Source organism: Barbus barbus (genome assembly GCF_936440315.1).
Source record: "Barbus barbus genome assembly, chromosome: 40".
NCBI lineage: Eukaryota > Metazoa > Chordata > Actinopteri > Cypriniformes > Cyprinidae > Barbus > Barbus barbus.
This window is the reverse complement of record NC_136718.1, coordinates 14,257,944-14,273,700: the sequence shown is the minus strand read 5'-3', so window position 1 is coordinate 14,273,700 and position 15,757 is coordinate 14,257,944. Positions and strand designations below refer to the sequence as shown.

The 15,757-nt window shown below is 38.1% G+C and overlaps 1 protein-coding gene across 8 annotated transcripts in view; it reads right to left on the bottom strand.

Annotated features, from left to right (window-relative positions):
• LOC306859145 (agrin-like) overlaps window positions 1–15,757 on the bottom strand; it is a 253,049-nt gene that overhangs the window by 61,335 nt on the left and 175,957 nt on the right. For 5 of the 8 annotated variants that reach the window (XM_079400015.1, XM_079400016.1, XM_079400022.1 and 2 more), the window contains 3 exons: window positions 10,590–10,811; window positions 3,509–3,709; window positions 2,669–2,869 (listed from right to left, as the gene is read on the bottom strand). In XM_079400015.1, the coding sequence (XP_079256141.1) occupies window positions 2,669–2,869; window positions 3,509–3,709; window positions 10,590–10,811 (624 nt within the window). The remainder of the gene's footprint in view (window positions 1–2,668; window positions 2,870–3,508; window positions 3,710–10,589; window positions 10,812–15,757) is intronic. The other 3 variants (XM_079400018.1, XM_079400019.1, XM_079400021.1) reach the window with 1 other exon arrangement.

The window sequence follows — 15,757 nt, the reverse complement described above, 5'->3', positions numbered from 1 at the left end:
CTGTGAAAGAGTGCGTAAAAAGATTGTGGAATACTTTAAAAACAACGTTCATCAATGTCAAATTGCAACGGCTTTGAAAATTTCATCATCTACAGTGCATAACATCATCAAAAGATTCAGAGAAACTGGAAAAATCTCTGTGCGTAAGGGACAAGGCCGAAGACCTTTGTTGGATGCCCATGGTCTTCAGGCCCTTAGATGACACTGCATCACTCATTGGCATGATTCTGTCATTGACATTACTAAATGGGCCCAGGAATACTTCCAGAAACCACTGTCGGTAAACACAATCTGAAGTGCCATCTGCAGATGCCAATTAAAGCTCTATCATGCGAATAGGAAGCCATATGTGAACATGGACCAGAAGCGCCGTCGTGTCGTGTGGGCCAGAGTTCATTTAAAATGGACTGTTTCAAAGTGGAAAAGTGTTTTATGGTCAGACGAGTCCAAATTTTACATTTTTGTTGGAAATCACGGATGCCATGTCCTCCGGGCAAAAGAGGAGGAAGACCTTCAGCGTGTAATCAGCATTAAATTCAAAAGCCAGCATCTCTGATGGTATGGGGGTGCATAAGTGCATGCGGTATGGGTAGCTTGCATGTTTTGGAAGGCACTTTGAATGCTGAAAGGTATATAAAGGTTGTAGAGAAACATATGCTCCCCTCCAGACGACGTGTATTTCAGCAATCCAAAACCACATACTGCAGCTATTACAACAGCATGGCTTCATAGTAGAACAGTCCGGGTGCTGAATTGGTCTGCCAGCAGTCCAGCTCTGTCACCTATAGAGAACATTTGGTGCATCATTAAACAAAAAATACGTCCAAGATGACCACGAATTCTTCAACAGCTGGAAACCTATATCAGGTAAGAATAGGACCAAATTCCACCACCAAAACTGCAGAAACTCATAACCTCGATGCCCAGATGTCTTCAAACTGTTTTGAAAAGAAGAGGAGATGCTACACCATGGTAAATTGGCCCCTGTCCCAAATATTTTGAGACCTGTACCAGGCATCAAAATTTGAAAGAAGCTCATTTTGTGCATAAAATTGTAAAATTTCTCAGTTTAAACATGTGTGTTCTATTGTGAAAAAATATTGGCTCATGTGATTTGAAAGTCTTTTAGTTTTCATTTTATTCACATTTAAAAGTTTCTGGAATTCGGGTTGTATATAAAGAGCTGGGTAGAGTACTTTGTAGATTAAGTTGTAGTCTGTTACTGATTTCAATTTATGTGAAAAAAAATTGTACTTTGTAATGTAATACATTGCATTACACATTTTAGGTAATACTGTATAATAAGACTACTTGTTGGTTACTTTTAGATTACTTCTCGTTTATCATTTTGGACAATCTTGCACCATATTGATGTAAAAATACAAAGAGTAAGAAAAGTTATTACATTTGTTGTAATTAACAATGTGGATTAAACATTACAGTACATCAAGGTTTCCCAAACCATGGTTTGTAAAAGAACTGCAGTGGGTTTGTGAGTTTAAAGAAAAGCTAATAATTAATTAAATCATAAAAATGTTAAATTAAAATAAATAATTTTAAAATAACATAAATCAAAACAAAACACATAGTAAAAAATGAAATATTTTATTTGTTTACCTGCATGTAATGTGACCAGTAACCAATGTCAGAGAACCGTGAACATGAAAAATGATACTTAATTAATATTAAATAAATATATTAAATATTTATTTAAAAATCTCAGGGATACTTTATGGGATCAGTTTACTGCCAAAAGTATTGCAGTCACGCATAAAAAATGATAAGTGTGAAACCAAAATGTAAAAATATAAGTCAAAATATATTGCACAAAATGTACAAATGAAAGAATAGCAAACAATGGTCACAGATCAAAAAACGAATTAGCCAAAATCAAAAATTTAATAAAGCATTTAAAAAAAATTATAAGCATGAATCAAAACTTTAAACATTTAAAATCATATTGCACAAAACTGAAATATTAATGCAAAATTATTTAACTTTCACACAAAATCATGTTTTCCTTTGATATTTTTCTGTTTTTTGTGCTCTCAGATATTTTCTGCTCATATTTTTTTTTTTTTGTATGCTTATGTTGATTTTCACTTCGCTTTTGCTTCCACGTTTAGTGCTTGCTTTTCCAAATATTGCAATTTCATGTTAACCAGGATGGGTTTAAGCGTTATCATTGGTCCACTAGTTCTAGATTGACAGCTCCTTCTCTAGACAATCAGTCGAAGAGGGGACTTGACGTCACTCCATTGCGCCTCATTAACATACTTATGTGTGCGTGTGTGTGTTTTATTGCACATTTATTGTGAATATTACATTTATACATATGTACTATTAAATGTTAGTACAAGTAGAAAGCATGGTACCATCTGTAACTGCATCAAAACCAAAATAAAACTGAATCTCAAACACTGACACAACAGAGACCTACGGCAAAAAAACAGAGAACACAAGGTGCATACTGATGCCTGCATTTCATGCTTCAAATATGACGGGTCACCAAGTGCAGTCGATGCAAGGATGTTAAATTGGCTGCAATAAACAGTTTGGAGTGAATGCATTAACTCGGCTAGCCCTGAATACAACTGTGAAAATCAGCAAATAACAGGGAGTTCAGCTTCTCACTTATCTTATCGCATACATGAACACATAAACCCACCTTCATCACAGACGCCAGGTTTGTCCACCTCAATCTTCCTCTGTTTCTTGCAGGAGGCCAGCCGAAGCTCACAGTCGTTGTTGTAGGTGTTGCCGTCGCTGCCGCACACGAGTTTCACCGGCTGACCCATGCACTGCTGACACTCACACTTGTTCTGCACGCACCGCGCTCCCCAGCTACACACAGTGCTGCCACAGGTTTCTGATCACACACACACGACAGGCACAAATCACAGGATAGGATTGTTGAGAAACAAAGAGATGCAAGAAACATGCTCCCACCTCAATTAACGTCCTCCTGAAACTCCAAACGCATTCACATGGGATTCTGCTATGTAAAAAAGCACCACGTAAAATCATGTAGCATGCATGATTTGGAAAGAGTGCTGAAACAGTTTCTTGTGTTTTGACAAGAAAACGGCACTGCAAAACATTTTCTTCATCAGTATTTTGTCTTGTTTTCTAGTACCACATAATCCAGCAATTTAAAAATAAACTAAACAAAACATAATTTGCTTGAAAAGTAAAACTGCACAAGAGTTTTTCAGAGAACATTTATTTTGAATTAAGTAAATTTTTATTCCTAAATTGTCAATTTTCTTGCTTAAAGCATAATTCTAAAAAATAAACAAACAAAACAGATAACCTTAGTTCAAGATACATCAGAAAAAGTCATATCTGTCAGAATATTAATATTAATATATTAATATTAATTATAACTTTTACTGGAAATCAAAACAAAAATACTACAGAAAATGATTTTTTTTGCAGCAAACGCAGACTGATGAGTGAACATGTATGAAGGTGATGGATGAACTGATTGTTGTTTTTCTGTACTCACTGCATTCTCCATGGGCCACCACTCTGAGATCCAGCTGCTTAGTGCAGGCTTCCACGTTCAGCTTGCACTCGTTCTCGTACGTCACCCCGTCGCTGCCGCACACGGGCTGCCGTGTTTCCAAACACCCTTTGGGGCACACGCACCGGCCAGTCTGAGCGTCGCAGATCGCGCCAAACGAGCAGTTGGTGCAGGACTCATCTGCTGAAAAGGAAGTGTGATGTCAACGGAGAGATTCAGGCTACAGATTCACGCCATCGCTCACTAGGATCAGCCTCAGCTGCCCGGCCGCCTGACCGCTTTATTAAAATCTCTCTGCAAAGTCTGGGCTAAAGCATCCTTCCATCGTGCAGATGGGAGCAACAGTGCTCTGTTTACATGCAGGCACAGCAGAGCATATTATAATGTCATCCATTTCTACTGATGTTGTGCCTTCGGAAATAGTTACAGCCCCCTGACATGACATTGCATTTAATTAACCACATTTCAATATTTACAGAGGAAAACCCCCAAATTAAGCTATTTTATACATTTACATTTAGTCATTTAGGAAATGCTTTCATCCAAAGCGACTTACAAATGAGGAGAACGGAAGCAATCAAAATCAACAAGAGAGCAACGATATGTAAGTGCTATAACATGTCTCAATTAGCTTAACGCAAGGGTTTTTTTTTTTTTTATTATATAATAAAAAGAAAACAGATTGAATAGAAAAAGAATGTAGCAAGCCAGTGTTAGAGGCCTTTTTTTTGCTTTTGTTAATTTTATAATAATAATAAGTTTTATTTATATAGCGCCTTTCCAGTGCTCAAGGACACTTCACAATGTACATTTAACAAAGAAGAGACAATTCAAGTAAGCATAGATGGATTTCAAATTTTATAATAAATATAAAGAAAACAAAAGAAAACAAACAGATAGAATACAAAAAGATTAGAGAAGCTAGTGTTAGTTTTTTAGTTTTATACAAAGTAATTCATTCAAAATGATAGAATATACATATATTTAAAAAAACATGTAAATAATTCCATTTATTTTATACCAAAATATATGGAATTAATTACGTGATTTATTGTATATATATATATATATATATATATATATATATATATATATATGTGTGTGTGTGTGTGTGTGTTTGTGTGTGTGTGTTTGTGTGTGTGTGTGTGTGTGCAAGTTTATGTGGTTTATGAGGACACAAATTTGTATAATGACATGGGTATGACAGAGGTATTACAATATGAAGGTGGTTTATGAGGACACTGCCTATGTCCCCGTAATTCAAAAGGCTTAAAAAACATACTAAATGGTGTTTTTTTGAAAATCTAAAAATGCACAAAGTCTCCTGTGAGGGCTAAGTTTAGGTGTAGGGTTGGTGTAGGGCAATAGCACACACAGTTTGTTCAGTATAAAAACCATTACGCCTATAGAGAGTCCCCATAAACCACAAAAACCAACATGTGTGTCTGTGTGTATGTGTGCGTGCGTGTGTGTGTGTGTGTGTGTGTGTGTGTGTATATATTTCATGCAATTGAAAATCACATATTATTGAATACAGTTATATTATATATAAAATATATGGCATTCATTTCATTTTATTTTTTTATATATGTATGTGTAATTAAAATCACATATTATTAACTAAATTATATTACATATAATAATTGCATTTTAATATATTTTATATTAATACATTATATGTTACAGTATATATGAAATGTGTTATTAATAGGGCTGTCAACGTTAAAGCGTTAACACATGTGATTAATCTAAAAATTTTAACACGTTAATATTTTTTTAACGCAAATTAATCGTTTGATAAGGTTTGACCCAACTTCTTGCCGTCATCGCAGCATGGAAGGAAATCATGGCCTGCGTCCCAATGTATGCACATTGGGATGTAGGGATTGTGTGATTATGGGGCGCCGGGCTCGACAAAAGTGAAGCGAACACAGAGAGAGAGAGCGAGTGTGTCCGAGAGAGAGAGAGAGAGAGAGAGAGTGCGCAAGAGATATGTATACATATGTCATAAGGGTACAGCGAACCAGTGTTGCCAGGGTCACGGTTTTCCTGCACAATTGGGCTATTTTGAAAATACAGTCGCGGGAAAAATTACAGAGCTGTGGGTTGCCTTTTTTTGGGCTACTTCTACTAGTTTCCTTAAACTAGTTTGTCATGCATTCCTTTATTTCAACACATTTACAGGAAAATCCTAGTATTTTAAATTATCGATTGACAGCACTAATGATTAATTTTACATTTATATATGATATTACATTTGAATAAATTTTATTAATTTCTTATTTATATTGATTTAAAATTATATTAATATAAAATGTATATATTAAGAAATGTTAGATATATTATAAAATTATTACATACAAAATGAAGAATTTAAAATAATTATTATTAATATGAAACAATTAATAGTATTAAACTTTATACAAAATGTTAATTTGTGATATTAATTGCAATATGCAATTCAATTATTAACTGAAGATATAAAATCGTTCTAGTACTATTTATTTCCTTATTACACAATTTAAATACGGGTCAGAGAGTGTGATTAAGGGTTTTAGTGTATGTGTGTTTTTTAATTAATCACAGTTAACGTGTTAAATTGACATCCCTAGTTCTCAGATATCTTGCTATGATTACCGAGTGCCCAGTTAATCAGTAAAACAAAATGTGGTTCCAACTGGGAGAGAGGGAGGGAGGGAGCATGGCTGATGACAATTACACCTGGGGGATTGCATTAGAGCAACTGCTATCACATTCAATTAGTCCTGGGGTAATAACAGCACCTGATTTAGTGTTAATGGAGAGAGGTCCTCATGCATAAATCTCTCGTCTCTCTTCTACCAACCTGTTTATTGCACATTAATAAAGTGACCTCACCCCCGCTCAGGATCTGCGCTCAGTCAACCTCAGGGACTGTGTTCGGCCGTCTTATTAAAAGCAGCTGCAGCATGCTGCCCAGCGGCTGCCCAAGAGCGCTTCATCGTGACAGTCCAATGCAGGCCGATAAATCACATTCTCATGGCTGCTGGTATTCTCCTTTATCAGTATGTGTGATAAAGGCATTTCTTTATCAGTTGCAACATGTTTCCATGCTTTCATGGCCTCGGCAGAGGGGAGCGCAATACAGTAGATATGGCAGTTGGTTACATATAAACAGCGATCCAGCATACAGAGCTGGACCCGAGATACGAATACAGACACAGGCCATTAGGGCAGAGCTTAGCCTTATGGGAAACAAGAAGAAATTCTGTGCATTCAGGCCCAGTAATGAAAATTGTGCCGTCATTTACTCACTCTCATGTCATTCAAAACCTGTATGACGCTCTTTCTTATTCGAAGCAGAAAGAAAATTCTGAATAATGTTTCTCTCTTTTGTATGCAGTTACAATGAATGAATGGGGACTAGAGCTTTCAAGCTTCAAGAAGAGCACAAAAGCACCACAAAAATATCATAAAGGTATAAAAAAGGTACCATTTGGGTGTCAAATACATGTCTTCTTGCGGCAGCTGTGTTGAAAAAGACTGAAATTTAGTCATTGAGAACTGAATCAGCCTGATATGTGAACGAATCAATCTGTAATTGATTTTTTTCTAGTAAAAATGTTTACTTTAATTCAATATGTTACTTGCATTTGTCATTAATTGTGAAATAAAATTTCTCAGTGAAAATTGTTTCTACATCAAACTTTTTTCAATGTAGGAAAGCAAGAATGAATGTTTTCAGATTTTTTGTTTCAGTGAATAATGGTTCGAATGTTCAGAATTCAATTCCATTATAATGAAAAGTGAATTGTCTTAAAAAAAGATGCTATTTCAGTCTTTCCACTTAAAAACTTCAGCTTTAATTCAATGTATTACTTGCCTTTTGTCATTAATTGTGAAATACTACCAATTTCTGAGTAAAAATTGTTTCTACATCAAACTTTTTTTTAGTGCAGGAAAGCTAGAATGGATGTTTTCAGAACTTCTATGAATAATGGTTTAAATGTTCAGAATTCAGTTTCATTCCAATGAAAAAGTGTTTTTTCTTCACAAAAAAAAGTCATACAGGTTTGGTGATGACAAAAGTTTCATTTTTGGATGAACAATTCCTCTAAAGGTGAGTGGTAAACTGCTCTCTTTTGCCCAGAGAAAGGAAGGAACATTGTTAATGTCAGGTACAGAACAGCAGTTTTTGTGAATAGCTGTAAAAATTCCCTGGCGATTGGTGCTTGGGCAAGGGCACTGGCTCTATTAGTCTGCTCCATCTCCTCCTAGTTTTTATTTACTGCCCTCTCACTCCTTCCACAGCCTGATGATTTTTCTTCCGCTTCCAGCTCAGTGTCTTGCAGGTAACCTATATTCCCCAACTGTGGCCAGTAATATTTCAATCACCAGTAAAAAGTGCTTATTTGCTGCTGACTCGTTGGCTGTTCTTTCATTTCCTTGCATATAAACATATACGTATTGGTTCTCAGAGGAGCAGATATCAAATACTCCATTACAACTGCACGCTTTCCTGTAGCTGTGCGACAAGGTCAGCCGCCACTCAAACGTGAGGGAAAAATCTGAATAATAAACAATGTCAGTCATACCTCTAAACGACTGCACCTGAACTATAAAGATAAGGGCATTTATGAGTCTCCCCTCTATGCGGAGTGAAGAAAATTAAATGACATTTGGTCACGAGCACATCATACACCCACTCATGTGGGTGCATTGCTACCAACAGCGACCCACATACAAGCTTTCATGAACAAATACACACAAACACAGCTGGGGTCTTAGTGAGGCAGAGGCTGTGGTCTGAATGGGCCTGGATAATTAACGGTGATAATAATAGAATTCACTTGTGGTGGAGAGTGTGTCTGTGTACACAGCACTAAATGAACAACATTTCCTTCTGTATGGTTAGCTGTTTGCAGCTTTTTATTGCCCCTTTCCATTGACACCTGTTCCAGCGAGGGGCCGGACCCATCAACACTGCTGTGATGCTGTAATGGGTGGATTTCTTTCAAACTACAATGATTATTTCCAGCTGGAATAACCAGGTCAATCCCGTTCAAGGTGGTTAAGCTTGTTTATGGAATACCACAGCTGGTTATAAGATGTTCTACCATCTCTAAATTGCTTGTCCAGCATGATCTAGCAGGTCTAAACCAGTCACACAATTTTGCAGTTCAGCTGATTAATCATCTAGACTGGACCATCTACCAACCACTGCTGTTTTTACTGGATTAGTTTTCAGTTGTTTCTCAGTGAATGAATGACTAAACTGTAAACATTAATACATTTGATAAAGCTTGTCAAATAAAATAAAATAAATTATTTACATAATTAAATAAATACTTTCTAATTACATATTTCTAATTATATATGGGGTACCCATGATTGATTTTATGTAATTATAAATATAAAGTATATATAATTAAAAAGCAAATAATTTTATATCTAAATTTGATCTAAATATATATATTTAAGTTTATTGCCTTGAATACACTTTATTTTAAGGTCAGATTCTTGCTATTAACTAAGTCGTGACGTATTGTCGTGACGTATTGTCAAGTATGGTGACCCATACTCGAAATTGGTGCTCTGCCTTTAACCCATCCAAGTGCACACACACAGCAGTGAGTAGTGAACAAATCCACACACACACACACACACACACACACACACCGTGAACACACACCCGGAGCAGTGGGCAGCCATGCTGCGGCGCCCGGGGAGCAGTTGGGGGTTCGGTGCCTTGCTCAAGGGCACCTCAGTCGTGGTATTGAGGGTGGAGAGAGCGCTGGACATTCCCTCCCCCCACCTACAATTCCTGCCGGCCGGGGGCTCGAACTCGCAACCTTTCGATTACGAGTCCGACTCTCTAACCATTAGGCCACGACTTCCCCCGTTAACTATGTTAACTATTGTTAACTATGACTTTTGCCTCAATAAACTGCTAATGTGCTGCTTATTAATCGGTAACAGTTAGTAAGGTAGTTGTTTTTACCTACCCAGTAAGTTTTATTGGGTATGATTAGGAATATAGAATATGCTTATGCAGAATATGTGCTTTATAAGTATTAATAAAGAGCCAATATGTTAATAACAGGCATGCTAATAAGCAACTAGTTAATAGTGAGAACTGGTCCCTATACTAAAGTGTTACCATTATCTTTTATTTACAGGTTTTCTTTGATTGTGGGAAGCCTATTATTACTTTCTACACATAGAACATCAAGCTTGCCGTTTCAAAACAAACCTGTCAAGCTCAAGCATTTCTAAAATCCTCTATTTCTAGACCTGAATCATCAGTTTTAAGATTTCACCATGCATGCATGACACTGACTTGTTTAGCCCCAACCAAACCTGTTTCTGTGGGTTAAATCTCTGTGGGTAGTTAAGCTTATGTTCCAGAAGCCTGTGAGGAGAGAGATATCACTCTCATTTGTCATTTGCTATCTGGAAACATATATAGCATGATAGGCGGCACTGCAATAAAGGGCAACCGTGGCCTATAGCGATCTGAGATTAATTCTACTGCTACCAAATGACCCCCGGCATCCATTTCCAACTTTTCACTGGAGGGTGAGCCAATACACTCACATGTATAAACTGCAAACACATGACACTTTTGTCAACACAATAGCTCCACCTCATTCTCTCTGAACTTAAGCCGACAGTGAAAGGGACTGGCTTTACAAGGGCTCCAAGTTTAGCAGAAAAAGCACCGTTAATATTCCCCTTCCAAGCATAAAGACAGCCATCGAAAATGATTTACAAACCTTTTGTGAAGAACACACATAAACGTGTTTGTTTGGAGGGCGAGCAGGCCTCTGCAGACTCATCTGGAGCGTGCTTACAAAAGCCAGACAAAAAACCCATGACTCATGCAAACAATTACTGTGAAGGATGCTGCCCTCTTTAATTCTAACTTAAGTGCATCGTTTCAAAAAAAGGTTGCGGAGGAGGAAAATTACAGTCCTCTCTCGAAATATCGGTGGAGTGCTTAAGTGCAGGGGGTGGACGGGGATGAAAGACAGTGAAGGAGTGAGTGGCATCAATGCGTGTGTGTGTGTGTGTGTGGACTCACCACATGGTCCTTTGTGCTGCATCTGTATCTGTTTCTGAAGGGCACATCCCATGGCCTTCATTTGGCATGAGCTGCTGTAAGTGTGCCCGTCACTGCCGCAAACAGGGTCTTGGTCCTGCAGACACGCGTCTGAGCATTCGCACACAGGCTCGCTGTTCTTAACCACACACACAGCTCCAAACTCGCAGATCTTCTTCAGGCAGGGGCTCTCCAGGTTAAGATCTGCCCCAAAAAGCAGGGAAACAAATTATCATTCTACTTAGATGAAGATGGGAGAGATAAGGAGGAAGGGAAAGAGTAAAGGTTGCTAAATCCAGATGTCATTCCACTTCCCAGTGCTTAATCAGGATTCTCTACACATGGTGTTTTAACTATTAGAAGCGCGACATTCCGATCCTGCATTTAAATTGCCACCACCATCCATGTTCCGCGTTTACACATGTGAGACACCAAAATGCTGCTATATTTATCTCTATATCAAACATTTCAGGATCTGGAGTGACTCCAGTTTTCTGTTTACACACGGTACAATAGTTAAATGGATTCACTCTTGCATTTAATTGTGGTTTTCATATCCATAACCACGGCAGTATTCATTATTCTTGTGAAATATCATTCCTCTTTTACACCTGTGAGACACCAAGCCATTGCTATGATTATCTCTATAGCAAACATTTCAGGATCTGGAGTGACTCCAGGTTTCTGTTCACACACGGCACAATAATTAATGGATTCACTCTCACATTTAATTGTGGTTTTCACATCCATAACCAATGCAGTGTGCATGTGAAATGTCATTCCTCTTTTATACCTGTGAGACACCAAACCGTTGCTATGATTATCTCTATATCAAAAATTTCTGTTTTTTAAGTGACTCCGGTTTTCTGTTCATATACATCATAGAATAATTTAATAGATCCACTCCTGCATTTAAATGTGGATTTCACACCCATAACCACTGCAGTGGGTATGTGACCTATGTTTTATTAGAAATAGTTTATTTTGGACACAAAACACAACCTTTTTCCCCAACCCATAACACCTGATGGTCTGAGAACTGCTTGCTAAACAGATATGCACTCTGACTTTGCAGTTGTAAACATGCAGCCCATTAGAGCATCCAATCAGAACACTAACTACTCACATCTCATTTCATGCATCACTAACCAAGCCTCCCTCAACTACAGACAGAAGGCAAAAAAAAAGACAGACAAGTAAAACACAAAGCATCATCTCAGAAAAGGGAGAGCTCTAGTTAATAATTCAGCATGCTGGGCTACAGCACAGATATGAAAAATGAACATGAAAGAGAGTAGCTGGGACTCTCAGTGGTGCCACAGTAGTTCCACAGTAAGTTCATTAACTGCTGCAGTTAGCAGACAGAGGGCCGAGGGACAGTGGGACTGAGCACAGGCCCTGTTTTTGATGCCAACACAGAGGGAAAGAGAAAGAGAACAAGAAAGAAGAAGTGGGTCAGCGGTGAACCAGCACAGCTCACCGTCCTCTAGAGGAGAAGCTTTCGTCACCAAATAAGGCTTCATTTCGCCCAATCAGGAGGAATTTTTATAGAAAAGGTAAAAAATTAATGCACAAAAAGATGGAGAAGGTTTCTAGGGGAGATTCTGTAAAAGCAGTGACCCTCATTTCCATTCCAAACTTGAGTGATGTTCTTTCTTCTGTATAAAACAAAAGCAGAATGTTCACGCTGCTCTTTTCCATACAATGGAGTTTGAACAATGCACCTGTGAACACTGTCTAATACTGCCTAAAATCTTTTTTGTGTTCTACAGAAAGTCAAACGGATTTGGCATGACACGAGAATGAGTAAATGTTGATATAATTAAAATATTTTTTAGTTTAACTGTTTTTATAAACAAATGCACAACATGCTGCACATTTGTGTGCTTGGGCTCCATAGCTGAGGGCTGAGAAATGCTAGAGGAGTAAACGCGATGTGTTTGCACTTTCACACTAAGATTAAAGACATGTCAAAATAAAGGGCAGCCCTTCAGGCACACTCAGTATTGTGTGAGAGGTAAAATGACAGGGTGACAGCAAATGTTTGCAGGTGCATGCTGGTCGGCGTGTGTGAGTATAGAAGATTACATGTTTTTGACTGTTTGCTTGTGAGTATGTCTTTGGACATGTATGTACATATAAATAAGAACCCCTCCATCTTCAGTGTTTGTTTTAAGAATGTGTGTGTGTGTGCGTGTCTGTGCATCCCTACCCGTGCTACACACGGTGTTGTCACAGCAGTAATTTATTCCTGGATTAGATGCTATCGTTTCCAAATAACATTACAGACACTCAGATACATTTAATATCGCACACAAAGAGCTATCATACTGCCTTCAGATAAATCAAATACGTCCCTCGCCATAAAAATAACTTTCTTTTCCAATATGATATGAGCAAATAAGGACAAAATAATGAGAAAAAAAAATTAACATCATTGAGTTTCTTGAAGGGAGAAGAGACTTGCTGTGTTCCAAAACACACTGAGCTGCTTAAAGAGGCAGCATTTTCAAGAATGCTAGTTAGGGCAATATGATTTGGGGGTGTAAAAAAATCTAATTATGATTCTAATAAAAACCGATTTAAAATGCAATGCAAACAAAATGTGCCAGGTTTGCTAAGTGTCTCTTCTGAAAATTAACCATGGTTTTATTATAGTAAAAGTGTAGTAACCATGGCTTTTTGGTGTGTTTTGACTCCAATTTGTACAACCACAGTTTTACTACAAATTCCATGATTAAATTGTGGTTAGTGTAAACCATTGTTAATTTGTGGTTACCAAGGTTTAATAAATATAGTAACCATGGATTTGTGGTTTTATATGTAGTAAAACCATGGTTAATTGGTTGTTACCATGGTTTAACTATAGCAACTATGGTTTTTTGAGTTTATGTGTAGCAAATGGTTAATTTTCATTAGGTTTGTTTGTAGGGCTGCATAATTTGTCCATAAATTGTATTTTTATTTTTTTTTATTATTAATGAAGAGTAATAGAGAAGTTAAATGCCTAGTTTCAGTGAAATTCTTAAGAAGTCAATCCGAGAATGCATTTTCATAAAATAAATACGATGGGAATGTTGATAATAAACTTAATTTTAAGTCAATACTGATAAATATCAATAAAAATATTTCTAAGAGTGCTAAGCGTTTTTACAGTGTTAGCTTAGCAGCATGCTAACAAAGACTGTATTGAAATTGTCATGTAGTGCTATTGCTATGATGCACACTCTATGTAGAAAGTTCTAAACTGGTTACTAACAAGATTCCATGGCAGTTGATGTTGTATTAGAAGGCAGCTGACTATGTAGACAGAAGGCAGCTCACTAGGTTTAGCACTAACAAACAGAGCTAAAGACTTAGCCTGTGCCTTAAATATTACTTAGCAAGAGTGAAACCCTCAGACAGTCTCATGGCTTTAGTAAACTGCAGGAGACCGACGGAAATTATTTGAACGTAACCCTTCTCTAACCTCTTCTTGGCGCTCACCTATAATCCCGCCTCACATCTGAAGGCGGCAACCAGGGAGAAGCGCATATCAAACACACATGAAGCACAGCGTGCATCAAAAGACCATGATTAGTACTCCAAAGCATGTTTTTCATGACAGAAATCAAGCAGTGCCACACACATCTCTTTTAAACCCACACACGCAACTGCTCAGCTAAGCCAATGAAAATAAAAACAGAAGTGGGAAGTAAGCAGGTTACTTTCCCGACTTGCTGTGTTCCTGTGCCAATCTAAAAGTGTCCTACAGTAGAAGCTCCTCTAAGAGAACGTTTCCGGCTATTGATTTCTCTGCTGAGAATGAGAGCTTAAAATACGTCTTGAACTGGCACGTAACTGTGTAAACAGTGGATCGGTGCCTAATTTTGCAGGCCTTGAAAGCGGGCTTTTCCTCCAGCTCTTCTCTCTCAGCGCCTCTCCATCTGTGCCTTCTAAGCGCCCGGCTGAAGGACGAGATCAGGCTCATCAGTAAAGCCCTCATGGCCTTCAAAACGCTTTAGTGACCCGTTTCCCAAGGCACAGATCCTAAAACCCGAACCGTAGCCTACGATAATGCTTTGTCCCAAGCCAACCTTTGTTTCCTTACAAAGATGAAAGAATCACTCTCCTTTAAAAAAAAATAAAAATAAAAATACGAAAAAGTAGATATGAAAAGAAACGTTCACTTGTTCAGTTTCTCATTTTCAGTTTTTCGTCTCTAGGGGATGGGGAAAAAAAACTTGCAGATTTAATAAGTCAAGGGAGAGAAAGTTCTCTGAGAAATAATCGTGCAGCCACGATTACATACTTCATAAAAAAAAGCAGCCTGGCTTTGGTTATTGAGATGGCTTGCATATTCTCTCAGTAAAAAATTAGCCCTTTTCGGAGCCTCTTTGAAATAGTGGGCTGCCATCCCCGAGGCCTGTGCTGCAGTGCCAGTCTTCAAGGACTCCAGCTGTAAGCTGGATGACAGCCATATGTCTCGACGGGACTGCCACTGGGACGCAATGCACGTATAAAAGGAGCGCATTTGCAAACTTGCATTTGCAATTTTTTGCAGAGGTTAACGTATGTAAAAGAAAGGAAAGTTGCGTAAGCAACGTTGGAAAGCGGTGGAGGACGTTAATTAGGAGCCTGTGTGAGAGCGTAAGTGTGGAAAAGCGGGTTTTCTAATAATGAGAAGGTGTGAAGAAATAACGGGACTTGGAAGCTGAGTAATTGCCGCGATCAGGCCTGAGAATTTCCGCACACCTCCGACCCCTGCGGTGTTATATAATATGCGCGATGTGGCTCCGCCTCCTGCTCTACATTCACACTGCAATTTTGTATTGCATTATGCATTCGTTCTAGTAGTGTTTAATTACTGCTGCCACTGAAACATGATGTTAAGGACTATTAGCACATAGTACGAGATTCTCCTATTGAGACGGCTTCCCTACATACTTTATCCTGACACGTTGAAACTCCCACTCACATCTCGCCACCGTTACATGCTATTTAAAGTGCAGGTCTCTTGAGCCAATGAAGATTTCTTTAACTTGGTTTGCAGGGCTGTCAGAACGCAGACAGTTAGCCAACACTCACTTCAGGGGGTCCGGTAAGCTCCTTCAGCTCAGCTCTGGCGCAAAGTTAGTGAGTTTAGCACAGTGTGAACGCAGAGAATTATT